Raw genomic sequence first — 23,591 nt, 5'->3', positions numbered from 1 at the left:
TCGGCTGGGCGCTTTATATGTCTAAATGCTGGGAATTTGCTTCTACTTCTCCGTCACTTGAAGGACACGGTAGCCCTAAACCTGGGGTGCTCATGCAATCATCACGAACTTTTCGTGTGAATCCAACATTTCGATGCACCAATGTCCGAATCTAGCACTTTCAAAATTGACGCGGCAGCTCTTGAAGCCAGAGGCTGGCTGAACCTGAAGATCGGCGTGAGATTGGCGGCAGCTGAAAATGCGAGTCTCAGGAGCCCCGCAAACACAAGATACACTTATTGGACCATTAGATGCTCAGCCTTTGAGCAGAAGATGGTAACGCCCAATCATAGACTATGGGAACGCAAAAGTGAGACATGCGCCAAGGAAGTCGGGAACGCCGGTTGAGGTCATGGCTGGGACGGCCCGCATGGGGCTGAGGATGGTTTACGTCGACTATGGTGCAGTAGCGTGCCGTTTTCTCACCCTTGAAGCGGGGTAGGAGAGCTCTCTGCAGTCTAACAACCAATGCAGTAATGATACGGAACTTCAGCTCAATATTGCAACGGTGTCTTTCCCCGATGCAGACAACCATCATGTTGTTGAGACTTGGGTGTCTTACAACAGCAGCACTTCAGCTCCTCCGCCGAAGCCATGTGATGTTTTCCTGCTGACGACTTGACCGAATTCGAAAATACCCCCTCTAATATGTCTCAGCCATCCATACGCACCAGATTATTCGTACTTCGCCATTGTCATCCAAGATTCTTAGCCAATCTCGTCCCACTTAATAAAGAGACCGTCATGAATGGCCAGCCCGTTTAATGCTCCCTACGCAGCAGGCTACATAAAAGCGACGTCAAAAACTTCATGCTCTGCACCATATCAAGGCCAAACCTTGAGCCAACATGCCACCACAACTCTATTGGCGAAAGTTCACCCGTGACGGGACGGCTGACCAGAATACCCTGGCCGATGAAAAGTTTATCGCTGAGAATTTCACTGACTTCTTTGGGAAATGGCTGCAGGATGAAGAAAACTCCAAGGTCATTACCTGCCATGACCTGGTGATGAAGTTTTGGGGTGAGTAGTTTCGTTACTGCGCTGCTTTTTTCTCTGTTCTCCTTCTCTCTATTCTTAATTGGATTGAATTGCTCAAGACCCTTGGCTCACCATGAGTAGATGTACAGAATGAAGACGGGGATCCTGCGTACGAAGTCAACACCTTCGCAGTGGCGGATGCTGGCTGGTTCAGCCGGAAGAAGCATCCAGACTGGAAATGGCTCAGGCCCTTCATACGATTCTTAACAGTGGTAAAGCCCAGTGACAGTGATTATTTCGATGCCGGGCCTGATGAGTGGAGTCTCGCCATCGTCGGTGGGAGCCGCCCCAGAGACAAGTACAGCTTCTTGCAAGTGGCGTCATGGGATGGACGCGCTTTCAGATTTTACCAGGCAGGTTACCACTTGTATGTGAAGATCGCGATTAACCTTTGTTTAGAGGGACACTTTTGAAGAAGACACCCCGGCGGAATATCAGGCCTGGAACTACTTTGGCCACTCTCAAGACGCATTCGGCGACTCCTCTTACCTTGGACCCTTCAACGGACACGTGAATGGAGCGTGCATTATGAAGGAACTACATGCGTTGTGCCATCCATCCCCATATCAAGCTAGAGTTACTGACAGTTAGATAGGCCTTGGATTCATTGGTTGGGGGTGGAAACGGGCAGTTTCAAAGACGCCCTCTCCGCAGACGATATCAAAGAGTTTCAAGATCTCCGCTGGATTACACAAGAAGGTGGAGATGTTCTCTCTGCAATCAACACCAGCCCACGCGTCCTGGAAGAGGCCATTAAACAAGGAGTCAACCACTGGTTTGACACTCGCAAGTCGCTTGACTACCTCTCAAGCGGTAAAGTCAAGACAAATCCTTCCAACATCCCGAGATGGGTTGCTCATCTGTTCCTCACTACGACCATCAACATTGGATGTGCTCTATCCGACGGGCCAACGGGGAAGTACATACTTCCTGCAAACCACCTCTATGACAGTGAGCTGTTGAGCGCCGTGTCTACAAACCTGATGGTGAGTTGGCTCTCCACCTTTGTAACTGTTGTGACTAATATCGGATAGCCAAAACTTTCACCAATATTGTTTGATGAAAGCGACTATAAGAAAGCTGTCAAGAATTTGCAATTATGCATTCTCATGCCTGCACGCGACGAGGATGTGGCTGATGTCGTCCTCCCTTGGCATGCTCTTGGGGGTGACAAAAGAGAGGACCCAGAGTTGAAGGATTTGCGCTTCATGAAGCTCCAAGAGAATAGTGAGGGACTCTCGCCATTCAATATCCTCCATCCATCGTACGAGGACGCCATTGGAGTCCAAGAGATGCAAAGCATCAAGAAGTTGCCCAACCCAGACCACACGGTCCCCGCATCCTTTATCGGTCTCTTTTCAGCTCAGACGTTCAACGCCATCATGATGGTTGACTTCTGGAACCCCATCTACTCTTGGAAGCGCGGTATCCTGATGCAATATGTTCCTCTCGAGACGACATTCGACGGAAAAGAGTACGACTTGGACGCTCGCTTCGTTGAAAAGGTCAGGAACTCTCCGAATGCCAAGCTCGAGGACACCCCCGAGTACGAGTTTCTTCAGCTTCTCGAGACAAAACTTGAGACGCATCAGAAGACAATCGGTGCATACTTTGATGCTATTCAGGCTCGCATCAAGAGTGAACCCGTGGCGGCATTGGAGGATTACTTGACGTTGGCCGAATCCCGACGACGTATCTACCGACCCCTACCCCTGGACGAGTTTGGCCCCACGATGTCCTTTGCCCTCAAGTATCCTGATGTCAATGTGCCCATGTACTTGGAGATGAAACCGGATGCCACAATTCGGGAGATTCCATCACGCGGCCAGACATTCTTGACAAAGTGGACAAGCACCTTGTCTGGGCTTGATCCTCAGATACTTCCATCCGCAGAGTCTGAACCCACCCAGGCTCCTGTTGCCATCGATGCCTTGCCAAGACCCTCTCGGCTTGCTGCACCCTGCCAAGCAACCGTCTCTCAAGGAGGACCGGGCCCTGCCCCTGTGACCAAGGGTTGTCCATTCATGTCTGCCAAATCAACCGCCAAAACCACCAGCGATAGGACCTCTACAAAGCTTGAGCTCGTTACTCTTACACCAAAGAGAAGCCCAACTTGGACCGATGACATTCTACCTCTCATCCAAACCCCGCACTGGGTCTCCGGTGACCCTGCGGCTACGGGCAACCTTTGGATTGAGAAGATGGTGGAATGGGGTCAGTGGAACCTTACGAGTTACGAGGATGTCAAGGAGAAAGCTGTCGGTATCTACCGACACCTCCGGGCCAAGTCCATGCCAATCACCCGGGATCCTCAAAACTACTGGCCTGAGGATGCTTTGGAAACATTTCGAACATGGGTAAACGCAGGATTCCCACGAGATTCATCCGACTCTCCATCCCCCGACATTCTCATCCTGAAGCCGATAGACGCACCTGAGTCTTTCAAGATTAGGAGGGACATCATGACTCTCAGCAGGGAAGAGCTTTCAACTTACCAATCCAAGTTGGATGATATTCTTCAGGTTGATGCCCTCGGGTCCAAGTGGCAGGAGCTTGGACAGCTGCGCAAGTTACCCACCTGGAATAGGTCTCTTGTTCTTGTTACTAACATTGGTTATAGATGCGTACTGGTGCCTGCACTACCAGGAGGCAACCTTCCTTTGGCACCGGGCCTATCTACTCTACGTGGAGAAGCTTATCGGCTTTCCAATTCCTTACTGGAATGGATACACTTCCGAAGCTGCTGATCCAAAGTCAGAGTTTGCAGGCATTCCTCCCATGTTCCTCGAAGACAAGTACATCCATCCAGCAGATGGAAGTGAACGACCGAACCCACTCAAGTTTGCGCTGTCTTTGAATGGTCGGTCGAAATCCGGTGAAAGCGAGTTTGTGACTCGCTCTGCCACGCTCACGGAAGGCCCATCGTCTCCGGACTGGGACCGGAAGATTGGGCTGTTCAAGCTATACCATGAGCAGATAGAGCAGGCTTTAAAGCAGTCGACCTATACCACCTCCGAAACGGCCGAGCACTTTGGAGTGCCTTGGGCAAACATTACCACTTTCTCAGAGGATCAACGGGATTGCCTTTACCCGTACCGCTTTGACTTTGACGGCTTGTTTGAGCAAGTCCACGACAATTTCCACGGCTGGGTTGGTCCAGATATGGTATGATGTTTTCTGCAAGCTGCTTTGGTAATTGAATTACTGACAAAGAGCCAGGCTGATAACACGTACACTGCGTTCGACCCCATCTTCCTGTCTTACCACGCCAACATGGACCGTCTTGCGGGCATCTTTATCGACGCTCACCCCGAGAGCCAGTTTACCTCTGGATTCCCACTCCAGCCTTTCATCAACAACGGCACTGATGTTAGCTACGATGATCCACGTCGATGGCGCTACACGACGATTGGCGACATGGCCAAAGACACGCGCAGCTTGGGATACATGTACGCTGCCCCTGAACGCCGGGATGTCTTTACGCCCGCATCGGCAGCGGAACGAGGCATTGCATCGCCACGTGCCAGCGGTGGTCGGGCTATTAGTCTACCAGCCGGCATTCCCAACCAAGCAGAGGCTAAACACGGCAACGAAGTCATCAAGGCTGCAACAACAGCTCCAGTGGAGAAGGAACCGTTTGTGGTTTTTACTAGAGTCGGCTGTACGACTTCGAGCTACCGGATTGATGTATTTACAGCCGGTGCACAGTCCTTGGTACCAGATGTCACGACGAATCCAAATTTCATTGGGCAGGTTACACGGATTGGCATGGGGCGAGGGAGACAAGGCAAGGGGCCGCCCAACTCTGGTCGGTGTCGCAAACCCGCTGCAACAAGAGTTCTTCCCGCGGGGAAAGTCAAGGAGCAGCTGTTGGGAGAATCTGGTGTCGAGATTGTGGTGACCAACGTAGAGACTGGAGAAGAGGTGGCCGAGGAGGAGTATGCTAAGATGCCTGGCTTTACTCCAAAGGTTGTTTGGCTCGGAAAGGAAGGACCTTAGGTTGTGGTGTTTTTCGATTGGGTTTTAATGCCGACATGTGTCAATAACAGTGTTCTTTGTTATTGTGGCTGATGGCTTTTTTTATTCTTGAAAGGGTCGAGAATTCCACGAAAAAGACATATTTACCTGAGTAACATATAGAACGAAGAAAGCTAAAGAGTGTAGACAGAGGACTTGGCTGATCGGTTGTTATGTCAGGTCGTGCTATTTTTGTCATTAAAAACTACTCTACCTTCCTTGTGATATTCCTTCGACCTCAAATGGGGTTAAATTTGCGGTGAAAGCGCACGGCTACAAAGCATGAACATAGTTGGCTATGGTATTTCTTCACTGCATTTTTAACCCCCCCCAGCTGTCGCAAGGCTCCATCACCCCCTCTTCAGCTGACTACGCACGTCTCCTTCATTCATCAACAAACAATGGCCCAAGTATCATTACCCAGCCGAAAAAGAGCACGCGTAGCCGAAAATGACAGTCGGTGTGCCGCATGCACAGGCCTCTTCTCCAGTCGAGGCCTGCAAGAGCTCCAGTCTGAGGACGGCTACGCTCACCGCACACGCCAAGAGGCCGAGGCTTCAGCCAAAGAGGGCTGCGCGTTGTGCGACTTTCTTGTCCAGGTTGGCAAAATCAAGTTTGGCAAGGACAAGTTTGAAAAATACAAGTGGTCCGCGGGTGATCGTCTTGTATTCGAAGACCAGTCTGGGTCGGAAAATCAGCCTCCCACACTCACGAGACTACGAGGCAGAATCAATGGATCTGACGAAGTCTTGACCATTTATCCGTTCACCAAGGGAGGCACGACACTCATTCATGACTTCCATCATACAGTTTCATGTCTAATACGAATCAGATGATCCTCTCGCCACGCTCATTCCGCGACGACCAGTACAACGAGACGTTCAGAGCGCTGCTGTCTTTGCCGCTGCCCGGAAGCTCATCCACGCCTGTCTCAGGCCGGACAAACCCAGCGAGGGCCATCAACTATGCCGTTACTCTAGAGACACCATCCTTCCCACTCGAGTCTTGTATGTCGGGAATTCCCGTGATCCCGACTCTCCTGTGCGGCTGCAGGTCAACGAGGTTGAGACCCCTGGCGAATACTTGGCCCTGAGCTACTGCTGGGGGAAGCCAAGTCCGGAACCAGCATTTCAACCGCTCTTGTTACGGAGAAATAGTTTGCATGATCTGACATCCCAGATCCTGCCCAGAAGTTTGCAACAGTCTATCCGCGACGCTATCTGTGTCACCCGGAAGCTTGGCTACAAATACCTCTGGGTCGACGCCTTGTGCATCATTCAAGACGACAAGAAGGACAAAGATCAAGAGATTTCTAGGATGGCTACCATCTACAAGAATGCCGTTATCACGTTGGCGGCCGGCACCGCGGAAAGCGCATCTGAAGGCTTTTTAGGCAACCCGGCCTCAAAACCCGAGGCTTATCTGCCTGAGTACAAGTTCCAGATCCCCATGGAGCATGAAGGTCAGATGGGCAATGTGTACCTCTCAGCTGGGCCCTACGCACCTGATCACCCACTGGACAAGCGTGGTTGGACCCTCCAAGAATTCATGCTGTCTTCTCGCATGCTCATCTTCTCCGACTACCAACTCCTGTGGCAGTGCAAGGAAGCCGAGCTACGGAGTGTGACGGGTGACAACCGCGGGTTGGAGTATCAACAACCGCTGGAATCTCTGCCTTGGACAATCTTCGATGAAGAAGAGGAGGGCCGGTTTGGAACATCCGGCAGTGAGAAGCTGTACATGTGGAAGACCATCATCCGCCAGTACACCGAAAGGAACTTATCAGACCCAAATGATAGGCTACGGGCCGTTTCAGGGGTAACCACAGAGTTGGAAAAGCTCTGGCGAGACTCCAACATCTGGGGTTTATGGCGACAGTGGTTCATTCCCTTGTTGGCATGGTACAAGGAAAAGGCTGACAGGGTCGATGAAAGAAATCTCAGCCTAGCTCCAAGCTGGTCTTGGGCCTCTCTCGGCGGCGTAGTTCGTTACCAAAATCCGGTAGACGTTACTATAGACGTTGAAGATGCCGAGATAAAGACACTGACAGCCGCAAGCGTGGTACTATCCTGCAGGACTCTCAACGCTGACGATGCCGCCAACGTGTCCGTTTCGGAGCGGCCAGATCTTGCGCGCAAGGCTTGGAGTGAGGAAGTAGGAGATAATGACCTTTTTTATCTTTTGCTAGGTACCGCGAAAGGTGAAGATCATGGCGGCGAAGGATTAGGAATAGGACTCCTTGTGATCCAAGTCCCCAGCGGTCATTACCGACGAATTGGACTGGTGGTGTTTCCCGACATGTCAATCTGGAAGAGCAGAAAGGTCAAACGGCGAACTGTTGAGTTTGAACCAAAGCAATGATGTGAAATAGCTTTTCTTCCCTCCTTCCATAGAATCTGTTTTCCCTTTGTATACACATAATACCCTTTACTTGTCCTTTTTATGAATCTTCTCGTGTCTCCGACAATCATTCATCCTCGCAAAAGCCTTGTCACAAAACGAACACTGATATGGCCTATCACCATAGTGACTCCTCTCATGCCCGCTGAGATTGATCTTCCTCGTAAAGTTCTTGCCGCAGATATGACACGTGAACCGCGTAGGTCCCGTCACCTGGCGGCGACTCAGCGCCTCAAAGACCGTTGGCCCCTCACTAAGATCAGGGTGGTAGATGCGAACGTGACGATCCTTGTCCTTGTTTGTCGAGAAGCCGATGGGTGCCGAGTTGCAGCTCACGGGGCAGGGGAATGGTCTGTCGTGCCTGTTCTCGTGGCTTTTACGGGCTGCCTCGGTGTCGTAGCCAATGTAGAAGTAGCGGCAGAGAGTGCGACGACACTTAAAGAGGTTTGAGCCGTAAAAGTCTTTGATACACCTTTCACCAAGGACTTGGTCGTCAGGCTTGAGTTCTTCTAGTGCGGCTCTGTTTTCGAGAAGAGATTTGTTGATCTGGGGGATGCCAACTTTGTTCCTTTCCTCGTCTTTGCTCTGTTGATGGGTGTGAATGTGACTCCACAAGGTACTGAGGTTGTCGTAAAAATTGACCTCGAGGTCCTTGAACTTCTCAAGGTCGCTTGTCTCATGGTTTGTGTCATTGCTAACCTTGATCTCTTCGCTGTGTGTGTCAATGAACAACTGAAGAGCTGCTTCAAAATCACGCTGTTCCTCTTCCCAGATAACACCATCTCCGAAAAGCACGCTGCATTCTCTGATAAAAGTATCAATGTGGGATTGCCATTTGGAGCAGGCGTAGTCTTGGAAGGAGAACCAGCCGGTTTTGGCCTGTTCTCGTCGCTGGGTTGATGGGTAGTTCTTGGTGAAGCAAGGAAGTGACAGGTACCGAAGGCAGAGGCTAGTTAGTTGGCATTGGACCTTCTTGTCGTCAATGTGCCTGTTGCTGACAATATACCTGTTGGTTCCTAAGTAAGCTAAGAACTGCAAATGCATGAACACAGAACACTTACTCTCGTGCCGACGTGTGAATCAAGCGGATATGGTCTCCGTCAAGGACATGTACTAGAGAACCCAGGTACTTGCGTACATCGTCCGTCAACATCCTGTTGTCAAAGTCGACCCTCGCTTCTTGAGCATCAAAAGACAGTATGGCTTGCATCTCATGCCACTTTAGTGGTCGCTTTGCACAGACAAGCCATCCTAGAAGCAACTTTGACTTGTCCCACACGCGATTACCCCCCGGCCGTCTCTTGATCGTTTCCTCAACCTTTCCGAGGAGCATCTCGTACCTGTAGCTGTTAGCTTTACCTCGGTATATTCGGGGACGTTGTTAACGCACATTTTACCCAGCTCTTCCGGCAGGACTTCTTCCCTAATCTCTCTCAGAAGATCGCCTTTCGTGATATGCTGAGAAAGACTCGCAATAGCGAGGTGCGCATAAAGAAATGAGTCTAAACAAGTGAGTTAGGGATAGTCCTTGGGTCTCACTTGCGAACATACCTTCGCTCCGGCGACAGATCAAACTTTCAATTGAAGCCTTGTCGTCTCTCGACAGATTCAGGCCCGCGCTGTTGTCAGATCTCGAAAGCCCCTCTAGCTTCTTGTTGACAAAGTTCTTGATGTCTCCAGCATTGTCAGTGGGTTTCAGTGGAATGATTCCATCGCTATCTGTCATGTATTTCCTGATCTCTGTAACGTCTCGGCTCATGAGCATGAGCCTCAACTGTCCATGCTCCTGGTTCGCATTATCGCACGTCTCAACGAGTTTGGTGAAGAAATCGGCAGTCTGTCGAACCTCGGCAGGCTCACACTCATCTAGGCCATCTATGATGATGTACTGCCTGGGGTTGTACTGCACAATGGTTTCGATGAGCGACTTGGCTGTGTCGGCGTCAGAAAGAGAGGTGCATCCTCCCTGGGCCATCTTCTCGTGGCAGAGGGGAACGATGTAGTCATCTTGATTGACCATCTGAAAAAGAATGCCTTTGAGGATTTCCAGATAAGTCTTGTGCTCGGGATCTTCCTCCTGACAGTAGAAGTAGTACGTCTTGCTGTTTGGGGGAACCAATGGTGGCTGTTTCTCTCTGCGAGCCTCCAACTCGTCGATGACAAGTGAGGTGAGGATCGTTTTGCCTGCACTTAGGTCAGAAAATGGTTTCTCAAAGATAGCAAGTTAGCACTTACCAAAACCCCTGTTACCATGTAGCCAAATGGCTGACTGCGAAAGGCTCCCGTCCTTTCCACCATCCTCGCTGAGCCATTCCGAAACCTCTTTTTTGGTCCTAAAAAGCCAGCGGCCGGTACCATTGCAGATTCTCATCTCACGGAAGTCCTTTTGCAACTTCTCAATCTTGGTCGAAGATGCTATCCAAGTAATGGCATTGTTCTTCATCTCTCTCTTCCTCTTCTCCTCCTTGTCTTCGAAATCATCGCGGAGTTTGTTCAAGGCGACGTGGTAATAAGACATGTCTCTCCGGACCTGGTCAGGATTGACTCCCTGGTTTGGATCAATGCCCGAGTCTGTCCGCTCATGTGCACCCGGGCGATAGCTTTCGGGGTCCCGAAACGGTTTGCCATACTCTTGAATTTTCGAGGCGTGTAAGTTCAAGGATTCAGCAATGTAATTGAAGGTGGTCCTGAGGTCTTTCCAGATGGGCTTGTGTAGCTTCTGCCAGACTATAGAGGATGCAATTAGAGGCAAGACCTGGGCGATGGTAGATTGGTATCTACTCACGTTTCGTGCGAAAGGTGAAGAAGAGCTTATAAGCCAGGGAATGAAAGTGCTGCACATCCTTATAGATGTTGACCAAGTACTCCTGCGCTGCCGGAACCTCACGAAAGAAGCTCGTGTATTCGGATACTTTGATGAGGTTGATACCAAGGAGCTCGTAGGTTTCGAGGATATTGTCGAATGCTTTTTCTGTGGGATTCGTGCGCTGATAGGGATCTGGTTAAGCATGAAAAGAAACAGCGCAGACTATCACACACACCTTGAGAAGATATCGAACTGATCCCCAGACATATGCCATCACTTGCTTGGCTTCTGGAAAGTCGAGGTCAACAAGAGTGTCTCCAAAGTCGGTCATGTTGTCCATGAACAGTTGCAATCTATTCATGCTCATCATTTCCTTGGTTGCATCCCGTTGGGATTGGATGAAGAGAAGCTCCGCCGACATGTCATCAAGTTTGGTTGCGGCAAATTGGTCTTGGTCCGACCCTGTAAGCATGTTCTTGAACCTTTCGGCCTCCTCATTGAGTTCGTCCATCTTGACGATCTGGACCTGGTATCCCAAGAATCTCTTTGCAGATTGAAGCAAAGTGAGGTTGAAAGCATGAAATGACGAAAACAGGAGCAAAATATTGGGCTGACCAGAAAACGGCGCTGCCGCCCGGTTACTGAGGCCCGCATGAAGGCGCAGCTGAAATTACAGCCCGGGATGCCTTGCCAAGTAAAAAGGCAGGGCTGCAGAGGCAATAGAGGCTTTTCTGCCTCGGCGCAACCACAATGTTTTGCACAGTGGCGGAGCCTGATGTCCAAATTGGCGAACCATAGGTCGAGATCGTCCGTCCGCGAACCATTTGTAACAACCAAACTGGTTGCCTTGCCGTATCAGCTCGTCTCACACGCGCATACATGCAGAATTTCATTTGCTGTTGGCTGTGCGCCACAAGAATTGCGGTGTGTTGTTGGCGGCCTCACCACAGCCTGATTGTAAATTGATTTTGGGGGGGTTACGAAAGACCCATCATCTGATGATCGCGTCTGGTGGCTGACTTCTCTCCCTTTTCCATTTGATGAGTGAGAATAGCACAGTTTGAGTTGACAAGACTCGACAACGGGCAACCATGGCAAACCTCAAGCGCCTGCTCAATCCGGTTGACGGTGACGATGATCTTCCAATCGACCCGACTTTCAATGTCCCCTTCATGGACAGATCCAACTTCTACAGCAACAATACAACGAGTACTGGAACCGACTACAATGGGGACATGCCTCGAGTCAGCCAGAATCTCGGGCCCGGGTTCATAAACCCAGCAAGGTGAAACAGCATGCATTACACGCATTTCCATTGCTAACCAAACGAAGTGAGGTTCCTATTATTCCAGAAGGCCCACCCGCGGATATCTTTAGCCAGATCAATGTCGGTGCAATTGACCTGGATCAAGACTTGCCAAACATGGGAGGGTTCGACTACGACTTTGACGTCTCCTTCTTAGACGGCACACCCAATAGCTTCCTGTCATCGCCGCCAAACATCGTCGACAGCACGGCTTCATCACTTTCCCCACCAGACACACAATTTGGGGGCTCCCTGAGCTCATCAGTAGTGGGCATCTCCAGTCAGTCGAGCGCTGCCTCGCCTCGGACAGATGGGTCCCCTCGGACAGATTCCTCACATACCGACGCTTCACAGGCTGAGGATGGCGATGCCAAGATCTGTTATGGCATGGTGAGTCGGTCTGAAAGTTTTCTCGTGGTAATTTAATATTGAATTGGTTGTGGCTAGCTGTACAATGTCGAAGTCAAGATGGGTGGCAACATGTCCACGGTAGACGAGAGACTCAAGGCATGTCGCGATCGGTACCAGCGTTTCACTCTGAAAGAGCAGAAGGACCATCGAGAACATGCCTTCCTCTGTTTCTCTGATCATCTAACTTTTGGACACCTCCGCTCTGGTATCGGAAAAGTCCTATTATCTCTCATGCTGCAACCGCATGTCGAGTTCGAGCCAATAGGCGAAACAGTTAAGCTCCGGGAGGTCATCGAGAGGGCTGGCAAGCCTGGCGATGCGATCGTCAAGGTAAACATCGACGTTTACGGGCCGCGAAACTCGGCTAAGAGGGTCGGCCAAGAGCTCTCGAAAGCCAAGTTGTGGTTGCAACGATCAGACACTAGTCACATCATGAACCCAGACATCGAGTATCACAACCCCCATTTCTTGCGCATCACAATCAGAGGCAACGAGGCTGAGATCGTGCAGCCTTCGCAGCCGATCGTGAATAATGCCGCTGCAAGAAAGCAGACAAGAGAAGAGCAGCTGCGAAAGATGGTGGAGGAGGTGTATAAGACAGTGGGTAGCAATCGTGATGTGGACAGGGCCGAGGGTGGTAGTCGAGTGACTCGGGAGCTACTTGAGTATTTTTCCAGTGCCTATTATATCATGCACAAAATACTAACATTCTGGTAGCCACCAAAAGGAAGCCTTGGGCTTCATGCTGGAGAGAGAGTCTGGTCACATCGACGAAAAATACCTATTGTGGAGGGAAATCCGTCACGCTGACGGAGCCGTGGAGTCGGTCTGCCGTCCTTGAACCACTGTTCAAGACTAACTATCCCATCTAGGTACATGCACAGAATCACAAGGAAGAAGAAATCTCAGAGACCAGACGAAAAGGGAGGTGGTATCCTGGCTGACGAGATGGGGATGGGAAAGTCGCTTTCCATCCTAGCCTTGGTTATGAGAACCTTGGATGATGGCCAAAAGTGGGCCGACGAGAAGAATGAAGAGCACAAGGACAGGAAATCCGTCAAATTTTCCCGCTCCACGCTCGTTGTGGTTTCGGCTGCCTGTAAGCCCACACTATCAGAGCCTAACCATGTAATAGATACTAACGCCGAGGATGTAGTGCTGATAGATAACTGGATCAATGAGATTAGGAAGTAAGTGGACATTATCATGAGCGATCCCAATGCTAACTTTGCCAGGCATCTCAAGGGGGGTCTCCGGGTCATCAAGTATCATGGCAATTCGCGGAAGGATCTGACAGACATCGATGATTCTGATATCGTCGTGACAACTTACCACACACTCTCTGCCGAGTACCAGGTAAACAAAGGAAGAACCTCTCCCCTCCATCAGATTGGCTGGTATCGGGTCGTATTGGATGAAGGTGAGTTTCCTATGCGCCTTGATGTTGGCGATAAAGCTAAGACGGGCAGCTCACATCATTCGACGTCCAACAACCACATTCTACCGCGCCTGCAACTCTCTGGAAGCTGGTTCGCGCTGGTGTCTGACTGGCACTCCTATCCAAAACAAGCTCGCCGACATTGGAACCCTTTTTAGCTTCATCAAAGCCGATTCCTTCAAACAGCCCGGCGACTTTCGCAAGTACATCGAGGCTCCGTACGAGCAGACAGTAGAAGAGCCCGACAAGGTCAAGAACCACCTCGTTCTACTTCTACAAGCCCTTTGCTTGCGTCGCACCCGGGAAGTTTTGAATCTTCCCAGCACGAGGCAGACAGTCCGACGTCTTGACTTTAGCCCAGAGGAACGCGATCAATATGAAAAGACAAAGAATATCCTAATTCGCACCATCAAGAACCGTGTTGGTGAGATTGAGAACAGTTCCAAGTTTGGCCTGTTCCAGATGAGATTACAGCTCCGTATTCTCTGCAACCACGGCACGTACCAGAAGGCCTTTTCGTGGCACCGCCGAAGTCTCCAAGACGAAAAGGAGGCACTGATAGGATCTTTCGGAGGACATGGAGAGATGACCTGCGCTGGCTGTCAACAGCCTGTGCCAATCTTGGGCTCAAACTGGGCAGAGGGAGGCAAGTTTGAGGATGAGTGCGCGCACATACTGTGCTCCGAGTGCATAGATGAGTCAACCTGGGCAGGCTCTGGAGTTCCTCCGGGACGATGCCCAGTGTGTGTGAGATGGAGTCAGCCCAGTCGCCATGCTGGCGGGACAGATCAGGATGTTGAAATGTCCGACGCTCCAGTCAAGAAGTCATCAGCCGAGGATGACCACAAACACTACTTCAACACCGATGGCGTCTCAACCAAGATGCAAGCCATCATCAGGGACGTAAGAATGGATCTCTGGAGAACAAAGAGGTAAGTTTCTCCTTTGAACCGAATCAGATCAACTGCCTAACCAGAACAGCATCATCTTTTCCTGCTGGACACGAACTCTTCATCTCTTGTCTAGGCATCTAGAAGCAGCCGATATCCCATATCACCAGATCGATGGCGATTGCCCGATTCCCAAACGGCAGGAAAAGCTAGACGCGTTTGCAAGAGACGATGACATCCCGGTTCTCATCATGACGACGGGCACCGGAGCTTTTGGGTAAGACTGTAATACCCGATCCTTCAATATTTGTACTGACCCGTTGTCCAGACTTAACCTGACCTGTGCAAACCGAATCTTTATCGCAGAACTCCAGTGGAACCCAAGTGTCGAGAACCAAGCAATTGCTCGAGCCATCCGACTTGGGCAGGAGAGTGAAGTTCGTGTCATGAGATATATCATCAATGACACAGTAGAAGTGGTATGTAGCCCCCGATACAAGCCCTAATTTACACATTCTAACTAGATACAGGAAATGATGGTGCAGCAGAGGTACAAGAAGAATCTAGCTGCTCTAGGGTTTGAAGACTATGATGAGGACTGGATGGACCCTGAGATACAGGCGCGCGAGTAGATATATTAATCTACGGTATAGTATAACTTCATATTGAATCTGAAGTAAGTCTCAAACTTTCAGGTATTAGTTCGTCTTGAAACTTTCATCAAGGTCCGAGAAGTGAGCCCAAACGTGAAGAAGTTTCTCCACATCTTAGCAACATCGTCGCCTTAAGAAGGCGGACCAGGAGGCATCAAGTACTTGGATGTGCTAACGGATGCTGAGCATTAAGGTTTAGACTCAAAACGACCATGCTTTCTTCTCATTAACCTCGATGGCTTTGCAGCTGAGAGTCTATTGGCCTCTGCCTGAATCAGGCTATGTGTGGCGAGCAAAAGATGACGACTGCGGCTAGACTCGTTTGGTCTGCGCATTTTCAATAGTATCAGATCTGTGAAGTCTGGCATGTGGATAACGGCAAGGCGGTCTCTCAGGCTTACCAGTCTAGATATGAGTGAAACAGGCATAAATAGGCTTGGCTTCCCCCTGTTGATTCTCATCAACCTTGTAAGCATCTTTCTTAATTGTTCAGCGAACAACAATACCACTCCGGTGGCTCCTAACACTTGAAATGCCTTCTTCACCAGCTCAAAAGTTGTTTGAGCATAGGGGATCAGCTGCTGCGCTGTCCTTTATAATGTCCATCCTTGCCGGGGCTCCTTCGCTATCTCGCTGGTCATATACTTCCACCACAACCGTGAAGAGGCAGACGAGCTCGCGGGATGCATAATTGTAAGTCACCAAGAAATCTATAGACTCTGTGGCCTTTTTTAACATTTGGGACTCTGTCTTGAGACTGCCATTTCCGTTCCCGCTCTCGTCACTAGTGGGGTCCTTCTCTTATCGATCAAGCCAGACAAGAATGGGATAATTAGGCTCAAGTTCATCGAAGCCACGGATGCTTTTGCCATGCTTTCAACGTTAGTAAAACTCCCCGTACCTGTGAATCTATGTTAATTCTGCGTATAGTGGTGTGCTCTCCGTGCTATCTGGCGTACAGGGCTTGGCTGGCACGGTGCCTGGGACAGCCATGTCATTAGGCATAACGAATATGACCCTTTTAGTCTGTAACTTGTAAGAGCAGAACACCCTTTTTTCAGCTACTCAAACGAATACCACTTACTCATGGCTCTTGTTTCAGTATATTCGGCCTATATCACATGGACGCACTTTCACCGGTTGAAAAGGCCCTAGAAAGATTCCTCGCCTCACGATCGAGTAGTCACAAATTGGCACCTCCAAGCTTGCTTGCCCAGAGGGCATGCGAAAGAAGACTGTGAAGGGCATTAAAGGAGATTCATCTGTTAGGGTAAATTCATAGGTGGCTATATTACTTTCAAGCTTAGCCATTGATTCTAATGTTCAAAAGTTTTGCCCATGAATCCTTATTTTCAAGCCATCCAATTCCACATGAATAGACTTGGTTCACAACCCTAACCGTCAAGATATAAGACCTACTCGTGATTAGCACAAAGCCGAACGTCTAGAGATATTTCCACCCTTGGAAACATCTCATGGTTGCTATTTGAGCGTGACTCCTCTCCGTGTTCGCTGAAGGGATCCACGATGAGTGCTACACTTGGGACTTTGGGGAGTCTATGGTTCAAGGTATCTTTAGGTTAACTGAGCGGCAGAATGTGGCTAATAAGTGGGCAGCTTTTCAGCAACGAGAACTGGAACGTCATTTTGGGAAAGGATAAGTTCTAAGTATCGGATGAATGAGACTTTCCTTTGCCACTCTCTTGTTTATTTTACATTGTAGGGCATATGAATTTGGTATTAGCTGGGAGAGACCGGCGATGGGATTATACAAGCAGCCAAAGCTGCGGAACAGGATAGGTGATCACAAGAAATATTTCATGGATTCATCTTTTCAGGATGAAAAAAAAGGAGAGCTCTGCAGTTCATTTGCGTATAAATAGCCACGGTTAAGCGCAGCGTTAAGACTAACGACAAGGGAGAGAATCCAGCCATTTATGAGTAGCTTACGTAGCTTAACAGTCATATGTAGTTCTCAATCATCCCATTCACCCTCTAATGTGATTCTGATATCATACCAGAGTCCCGAAACCCGTGTCAGCTTGCGCAGGCTACACCGACAATCTCCCTCACCAACGTCAGCCTGCCTCCACATTCCCGGTTTTAGATGGTAATTAACATCTCGGATAGCCTCCTCTGGGTTTGCCTCATCGGTGTTGACGATCCATGGCTCGAGGAACGTGTTCATGGTGCCGATGACTGTTTGCGGCAAAATGTCGAACCCAACAACAACGCAATGGTCATGTTTGACCTTGTACATGTATGTTCCATGGCCACTTCGAGCTTTAACTGATATAGCCAAGGCTCCCAATGCCTTTGACGCACCTGCTCTCCGGGAAGTCTGGAATAATTCGGAAATTTGCTCAGGGCCAAACCGTGCAACCCAAGTCGGGCTTTCAGAACCTAAGTCTTGACAGAACTCTGCAGAAGCACCTTCTACCTCAGCCCAGAACTCCTTCAGACGGGGTTTTCCTTCAATGCACTTGTACTTGGTGAAGGAGAAGCCCACGCCAGGAAGTGACGGCCTGTTCGACGAGCCGAAGTGCGGACTCACGTAGAAGGACCTCGGCCCACAGTCGAGAGAGACATTTAGTAGACTTTCCGGGTCCCCCAACAACTCAGGGCTCCAAAGCACGGTCTCATTCCCCCTCCTTTCGACCCAGATAACCTCATCGGAGAGTACGCGGCAAAACTGAGTGGCTTCTTGATCCAGCTGCTGGATAATAATACCGCCCGTCACGTCATCAGATCCAGCGAGCATGGCAAGGTGGAGCGTCCCGGAAGGGTCAGTTGGAACTGGCATGATTGTCCACTGAACACTGATGCCTTTGTTGGTGATGGCCATGGCCGTATCCTGCAAGGATGTGATACTCGAGTTGCTCTGGCGCAGCCTTTCGTCGAACCCATGAAATTCGAGTGGGGAAAACCACGAAGGGTCCTCGGCGAGGAGACCTCGAAACTCCAAGTCAGGGCCCTGGTCCCTTTCTCGGGGTATTGTCCATAAGAAGAGGGACAAGTCCGTAGATTTCCTGAGAATTTCTTCCTGCAGTCTTTCAAATGCCTTCTTCTTGCCCTCGCCATATAAGAGGGGTATGTTCACATCAAATATCCCGAGAAGGCAGTATGCCATATCCTCAGGTCGTGTTGTCGTTCTCGTCGATGCCCATCGCATCCTCTGGTAGATCGATATACCCAAGAGGTCCTGCCCAAGTAATGCTCCAGTAGAGATTCCAGTGGCAAGCTGAATAGCTTCGGCGGCCGCGTTCCTTGAACCAAGAAAGTCCCACTGCTGGCTATAAAAGTGGACAGCCCGAGGAGCAATCAGCTCTTGTAATGTCCAGCCACGAGTGAACCATTGTGAGGCAGTTATCTCGTGCAGATCCTGGCGGGAGGTGGTGGGAGCGCGAGTGCTTGTAGACACGTCGCTGAGGAAGGCGTAGCAAATCACGGCGTCTTGATACCACTTGAACATCGAGTTGATGGCCTCGGAAAGCTCTGCACTGCTGGATTTATCGATACAGCATGTATCAATCCAGATGTACTCGAACCCGTGTTCGGATGCAAGGTCGCAGCTCTTCTGAAGTTTTTCATAGCCCTTCATTTGTTGGAAACGCCCATTCTCAAGGTCGCGGAGGGTAACCTCTTCATCTTCCCATCTGTGCGAAAGGATGGCGTATGGCGGAGGAGCGCCAATGAACTCGACGACGGTTATCTTAGTTGTGTGAAGGAGTCTCATATCTTTGAAGAAGATGGTGGAATAGGAGTGAAGAAGTTGATCTGAGAATGAGGTTGAAATGTTGGCTGACATGACCATAAGTCGCGCGAGGGTCTGACCTATCAGGCTGCATTATATCAGCTACCGGGATATAAATATTTCTTATATTTTAATAACAATGCATATTAAGATTTTTCTCACATGGTCCTCAAAGCGAATAATTGTAATTATCTTAATAAGAGATAATCAAATTCGTAAGGGTAATAAATTTTAACTATTCACAAAGACTTTCTAATAAGCCTTCTACCCTCACTATCTTTTGGCTCGGTTGTCCCCTCAAGGGCCGGGCTTCAACTATATCAAAAAGCGCAATATTAGCATCATATCCCAATGCTGACACAGTGGCCATGTGGATGGATTCAGATGGTTGAAAGATATATATTTGTAGTTTCGGGAAAATAATGTCTTTCACCCTCTAAACCATATCCCACGACCAAGGCGTCTCTCTTATTCATAGATAGCCAGCCACTCATAGTAGCCGGGTGTTGGTCGGCCCGGCAGCATGGGAATACAACCGGCTGATATAGTCTCTCGCTGCCTGGTCAGAAGGCCATGAGGCATGGCCTGCACAAAAGTCTGGGGTTACGCCTAGGCTAAGCGAGTTGATAGCCGAGCATGGCGTTGGTGAACTAATACGGTCTTCTGGCTCATTTAACCCATCAAGGGCCGGGCTTCAGCTACAATAAAGCACACATTGGGTGAACTAATACTCTGTGAGAAGATGCCTCGTAGAGTGAGCATTTTCTTGAGTATCTTCTCGTCTAATAGGTTCTTGTAAGATACTCTCAGATTTCAGGATACGGGTCCTCCTTTAGACCTTCAATCCACGAACGAACACGAGAACAAAACTTTTCCTCACTTTCTCCATGCTCAGGCTCTTCATCTTCGTCGCTCTGGGGCATATCCAGCCAGTCATGCTTCCATAGCTCCTTTTCCCGGGACATACAACCGTCTGGCCTCAGCCAGTTGAATATACTCCGAGTCGCAACTTCGGAGATGAACTCTTTGCTATGATCTAAAACTTCGGGCGTGGGCAGATTATGCTCCTGTCCATTCGGTTCGACATTTGCGTCGGATTTTGAAGCACAGTAGACATCCATCAAGACAGGCATCTCACGCTGGGTATGACCAGAGTCCCAAACAAGCCCTTTGTACTGGAGCATATAGCCGTTGCATTCTTTGTGTAGTCGCACCTCAACATCCGCTTCATCAATAGAAGTCTCGCCGAACGGAGCCCACTGGCAGACTGGAGCGCGGGAGTGAGAGTCTATTTGAAAAAGAAAAAGAAGGCGACATTCGTCTGCTCGAGACACGAAGTCTGATCGCTGAGAAGGGTCGGAGACGGGCATTTGGACGAAGGACTGAACTGTGCCTGACCACGCAGCAGCATTAAGATCTGTCGGGATCTGGCCAAATCCAACCTGCCGCACTAGTTTCCCTTGAAGCCCGAGAATGATTGCTCCCAGCCACAGCGGGGCCGCCTAGGGCAACCGATTCATGAACACCAGTCCGAGCATCCAAGGCTCGTTCGTAACCATTGGATTTATGACATCAAGGGCTCCTTGCAGCTATGGTCCAGCTTTATTACATTCTATTTCGGGGTCGAAGAAGACGCCGAAAAGAATACAATCAATGCCTCTGGTGTGGCAGCTCAAGGCGAGTAATCTGTCTAGGTGCTGGTGCTGGATTAGATGCTGAAGTTGTCGATGTGCGGGGCCTGTCGCTGGGCTGGAAGTCGACGTCAACTTGGATCCATGTTTTTGAGGGCTGAGCCTTGGTGTTGGCAAAGACAAAGATCGTGTTCCTTGCAGAGAGGGCTGCAGGAGGACTGCGGCTGGAGCGGCCAAGCCTTGGTCCTCAATGCGATGAAGCTGGCAGAACTTGTCAAGAAACCGGAAAGCTTGGGTGGAAGATGCGGCAAGGTGTTGCGCTGGAAGCGAAGACGAATGGTCTGACTGGCCGGATAAAGCAAAAATTGGACACTGTTCCAATGAAGTTGACCATGGAGTCAATAGTTCATCCCCGTCCATCATCATCGTTGCATGCCACCCCCTGCCTGATGCCAGGACTGCAGCCCACCAGCGAGCTTCTTCGGGGCTGTGGTCACCCATGTAAACTTCGAGGATGGAGTTCTGTTTGAGCTATGCTCTGACGCTATCCACCCCCGGTGCTTGAGCATCAGCGTAAGTGATGGAGCATTCCCCAGCCAGCAGCTCAGCCCAGCGGGCTGATAGAACATAGGTCCATGCCAAGGTAAGGATTGAGGCATGGTTTTGATCCTGTGGAGAAATCCAGCTGCTCATGTAGTTGTCCTCGGGATCACCCTGAATAGAGAGGGGAATCGGTTTCTTGGTCGTGACTGTGATGTCCACAGACTGATGAAAGGAAGGCATATGGTGGCGGCACCCTGCTAGCGGAGACCCCCATTCCGATGATCCTTTGACATATGCGCGGCTATATCGCCGATATCTGGCATACTCGACCTTGACGTTAGATGGAAAGTGAGGATGTTGAAGAAATGCGTCGCTGAGTGGCAGAGCGCACCGTGGCAATGACATTTCAGCCTTGGCTTGGCGGCGTAATCGTGACCACATTCTGAAACTAGCCGCGTAGACGGCGTGATAAGCCCCTGCGCTTGGCTGAATAGCGTCTCCCATGATTCGAGACTAGGCTGATGGAAGATGTCCGGTGATGGTGAAAGGGGGGATGTTTTCTTTGTTTTGAACGTCTTTCCAAGACCCAGGGTTTGGCGCGCGCTTACATACACTTAAACAAGTAGAACGATGGTAACTGGCCCGCGAAGCACCTCTGGCCAGCTCAATTATGTACTCATAAATCCTGCAACGTGTGTTTTGTTGTTGTGGTTCATGACCTCAGTGGCAGTCGGGATGATGATAATTATGAAGTCCTAAATCCTTGCCGGGACTTTTGAGGTTAAAGGAAAATGTAGGGCCGGAAGATATAGTTGAAGCCCGGCCCTTGATGGGATAACTGAGTCAGACGACAGAATCCATCCACATCCCTTCTAAGGCTCGCTCTACTCGGGCTTCCTCCCATACACAACAACGCTACCACATGGTTAGATAAGGGCGAAACGCAGCATTCGTAAACTTACACAGGGAGATAGGCGTGAATACGAAGATCCCGAAGCTGTTTCCGCGCCTCGGCGCAAAAGACCATCGTCTCCTCCTTGCTCCACTTCAACGCCCTCGTGAAGAGCGCCAACGTCAAACCCTCGAGGCCGCCGTCCAAGTTGGCAAATGTCCACGCGCCCAATTCCTTGTAGTGAGGATCCTTGGGCCAGGCGCTCAGTGGCCACTTGTAATGGCGCTCCACGATGTCGACAAAACCGGCCTTTTGCATCATGCTCTTGTACTTGAGAGGGACATCAATAGGGCGACCAAGGAGAGTACTTGTCTCGCAAAAGTAGTTGCCGAGTCTGCATAGCTCTGAGTTGGGAGGGAGTGTGTCGTCGTCGCTTGTGTAAGGAAGGACAATGTCCTGCATTTCAAACCAACCACCTGGCTCGAGACAGCTTTGGACCCAATCAATGGCCTGAGCTTCGTGATCATTCAAAATCACACTCACTTGTATGCTTTTTGGATGTAGGAGTCGTAGTCTCGGAAGCTCCCAGCCATGACACGACTGAAGGCAAAGTCAAAAGGCTTGGTCCAGGTCCATTCCTTCTCGAGGTCGTCAATCTCAAAAGAGCAGTTGACAGGGACGCTTGGATAGCCAAATTAGTGAATAGGCTTTTCCTGTGAAGGCAGAACTTACAGGCTCGGCTGCGTTGGACTAAGATCCACACCGATCACCTATTCCAAGAATCAGCTAGTCATCTACGAGAGGAGCAGCGGGTGAAACCTCTGATCCGGGAAAGGCGTCGGCTTTTATGGGCATTAACGATGAGCCAAATATCAGACCTTCAACAGTAACAGACCGTATTCAATAGCCCAGCACCCAGTTCCAGTGCCCAAATCAAGAACTCGCTTAGCACCCTTCTCTCCAAAAGGACAGAGGGCGAGAGACCCTTGAAGCGTCAACAGCCAGACATTATGCTGGATTTCTGATAAACCCCATCAGCCACGATCATTGCTGGATCAAGTGTTTTTCTATACCCAGGCGCTCATTTTCGCTCTTGTCGTTGGGGTATGCGTATTCTACAAGATCAGTCAAAGTTCAGTGGTCTGGCACATGGGTCTTACTCCCAGCGCTCATGGAGTGGTAGGTTCGCCCATTCTCAAGCTGATGCTGCAGAATACTCGATCTTAGAGATACAAGAGAATCTGTCAGTGGCTTTGTCCAAGTTAGACCACTTCTTCGTTAAAGATGATGGTGACATCACTTGGTTTCAGGTGAACATGGAGAAACTCACCACTGATACAACAGAATCGCCGTCCTCAAAATCGCCGGCATGCTATCGCAGTCAGTACAACCAGAGAATTAAATCTGTTTTGACTCACGATAAGATTCTCGGGTTCCAGGCGCTCCATGTTAGGTGTAACCAGGATGACTTAAGTCGATTTTGGAGTTTCAAACACACTTGAGCGAGTCCTGGTATTTATGACAAGCACGATTGTTTATTCGCGCATGCGCAAGACTCTCCTCTCTTGCTACCTTCCGCATGCTCAGCGGGGATGGGCCCCTGATGGGAGGCATTCTGGTCGAATAGCAGTGATGGGCTGGGCTGCTGGTCCCTGTATTGAAAACCAACATACATATGCATGCGGACTCAAGAAAACATCACAACGTATGATGACGGTGAACTTAGCTCATGGTTAAACTGTAAAGGGAGAGAAAAATGACAAGTATTGT

At 49.9% G+C, this 23,591-nt stretch overlaps 6 protein-coding genes across 6 annotated transcripts; 3 read left to right on the top strand and 3 right to left on the bottom strand.

Moving 5' to 3' along the window:
* Positions 1-887: 887 nt before the first annotated feature.
* Positions 888-5,079, top strand: NCS54_01008200 (Tyrosinase-Cu-bd domain-containing protein; the record flags this gene model as incomplete). Its single annotated transcript, XM_053155403.1, has 7 exons — positions 888-1,062; positions 1,162-1,352; positions 1,480-1,625; positions 1,676-2,066; positions 2,115-3,645; positions 3,701-4,245; positions 4,300-5,079. 7 exons carry the CDS (start codon positions 888-890, stop codon positions 5,077-5,079), a joined length of 3,759 nt encoding a protein of 1,252 aa, XP_053011378.1.
* A 468-nt stretch (positions 5,080-5,547) lies between these two features.
* Positions 5,548-7,458, top strand: NCS54_01008100 (HET domain-containing protein; the record flags this gene model as incomplete). The annotated part of the gene is made up of 2 exons (XM_053155402.1): positions 5,548-5,677; positions 5,930-7,458. 2 exons carry the CDS (start codon positions 5,548-5,550, stop codon positions 7,456-7,458), a joined length of 1,659 nt encoding a protein of 552 aa, XP_053011377.1.
* Positions 7,459-7,524: 66 nt separating this feature from the next.
* On the bottom strand, positions 7,525-10,814 carry NCS54_01008000 (Hypothetical protein; the record flags this gene model as incomplete). The annotated part of the gene is made up of 7 exons (XM_053155401.1): positions 7,525-8,503; positions 8,559-8,837; positions 8,888-8,999; positions 9,049-9,681; positions 9,733-10,224; positions 10,283-10,484; positions 10,539-10,814. 7 exons carry the CDS (start codon positions 10,812-10,814, stop codon positions 7,525-7,527), a joined length of 2,973 nt encoding a protein of 990 aa, XP_053011376.1.
* Positions 10,815-11,394: 580 nt separating this feature from the next.
* Positions 11,395-14,980, top strand: NCS54_01007900 (Hypothetical protein; the record flags this gene model as incomplete). Its single annotated transcript, XM_053155400.1, has 11 exons — positions 11,395-11,588; positions 11,636-11,999; positions 12,057-12,685; positions 12,738-12,842; positions 12,893-13,119; positions 13,177-13,210; positions 13,256-13,440; positions 13,490-14,390; positions 14,440-14,625; positions 14,677-14,827; positions 14,879-14,980. The coding sequence occupies 11 exons, from the start codon at positions 11,395-11,397 to the stop codon at positions 14,978-14,980; spliced, it is 3,078 nt and encodes a 1,025-aa protein (XP_053011375.1).
* Positions 14,981-16,976: 1,996 nt separating this feature from the next.
* On the bottom strand, positions 16,977-18,809 carry NCS54_01007800 (HET domain-containing protein; the record flags this gene model as incomplete). The annotated part of the gene is made up of 1 exon (XM_053155399.1): positions 16,977-18,809. The coding sequence occupies one exon, from the start codon at positions 18,807-18,809 to the stop codon at positions 16,977-16,979; it is 1,833 nt and encodes a 610-aa protein (XP_053011374.1).
* A 3,004-nt stretch (positions 18,810-21,813) lies between these two features.
* NCS54_01007700 (Hypothetical protein) lies at positions 21,814-23,269 on the bottom strand (the record flags this gene model as incomplete). The annotated part of the gene is made up of 10 exons (XM_053155398.1): positions 21,814-21,844; positions 21,892-22,311; positions 22,365-22,502; positions 22,554-22,591; positions 22,641-22,663; positions 22,717-22,842; positions 22,895-22,936; positions 22,982-23,072; positions 23,152-23,193; positions 23,240-23,269. 10 exons carry the CDS (start codon positions 23,267-23,269, stop codon positions 21,814-21,816), a joined length of 981 nt encoding a protein of 326 aa, XP_053011373.1.
* Between the last annotated feature and the right edge of the window lie 322 nt (positions 23,270-23,591).

The sequence above is a fragment of the Fusarium falciforme genome, chromosome 8, assembly GCF_026873545.1.
Source record: "Fusarium falciforme chromosome 8, complete sequence".
In the NCBI taxonomy this organism is placed as follows: Eukaryota; Fungi; Ascomycota; class Sordariomycetes; order Hypocreales; family Nectriaceae; genus Fusarium; species Fusarium falciforme.
Note: the sequence above shows the minus strand (reverse complement) of the source record. Positions and strands in the feature narration are given on the sequence as shown.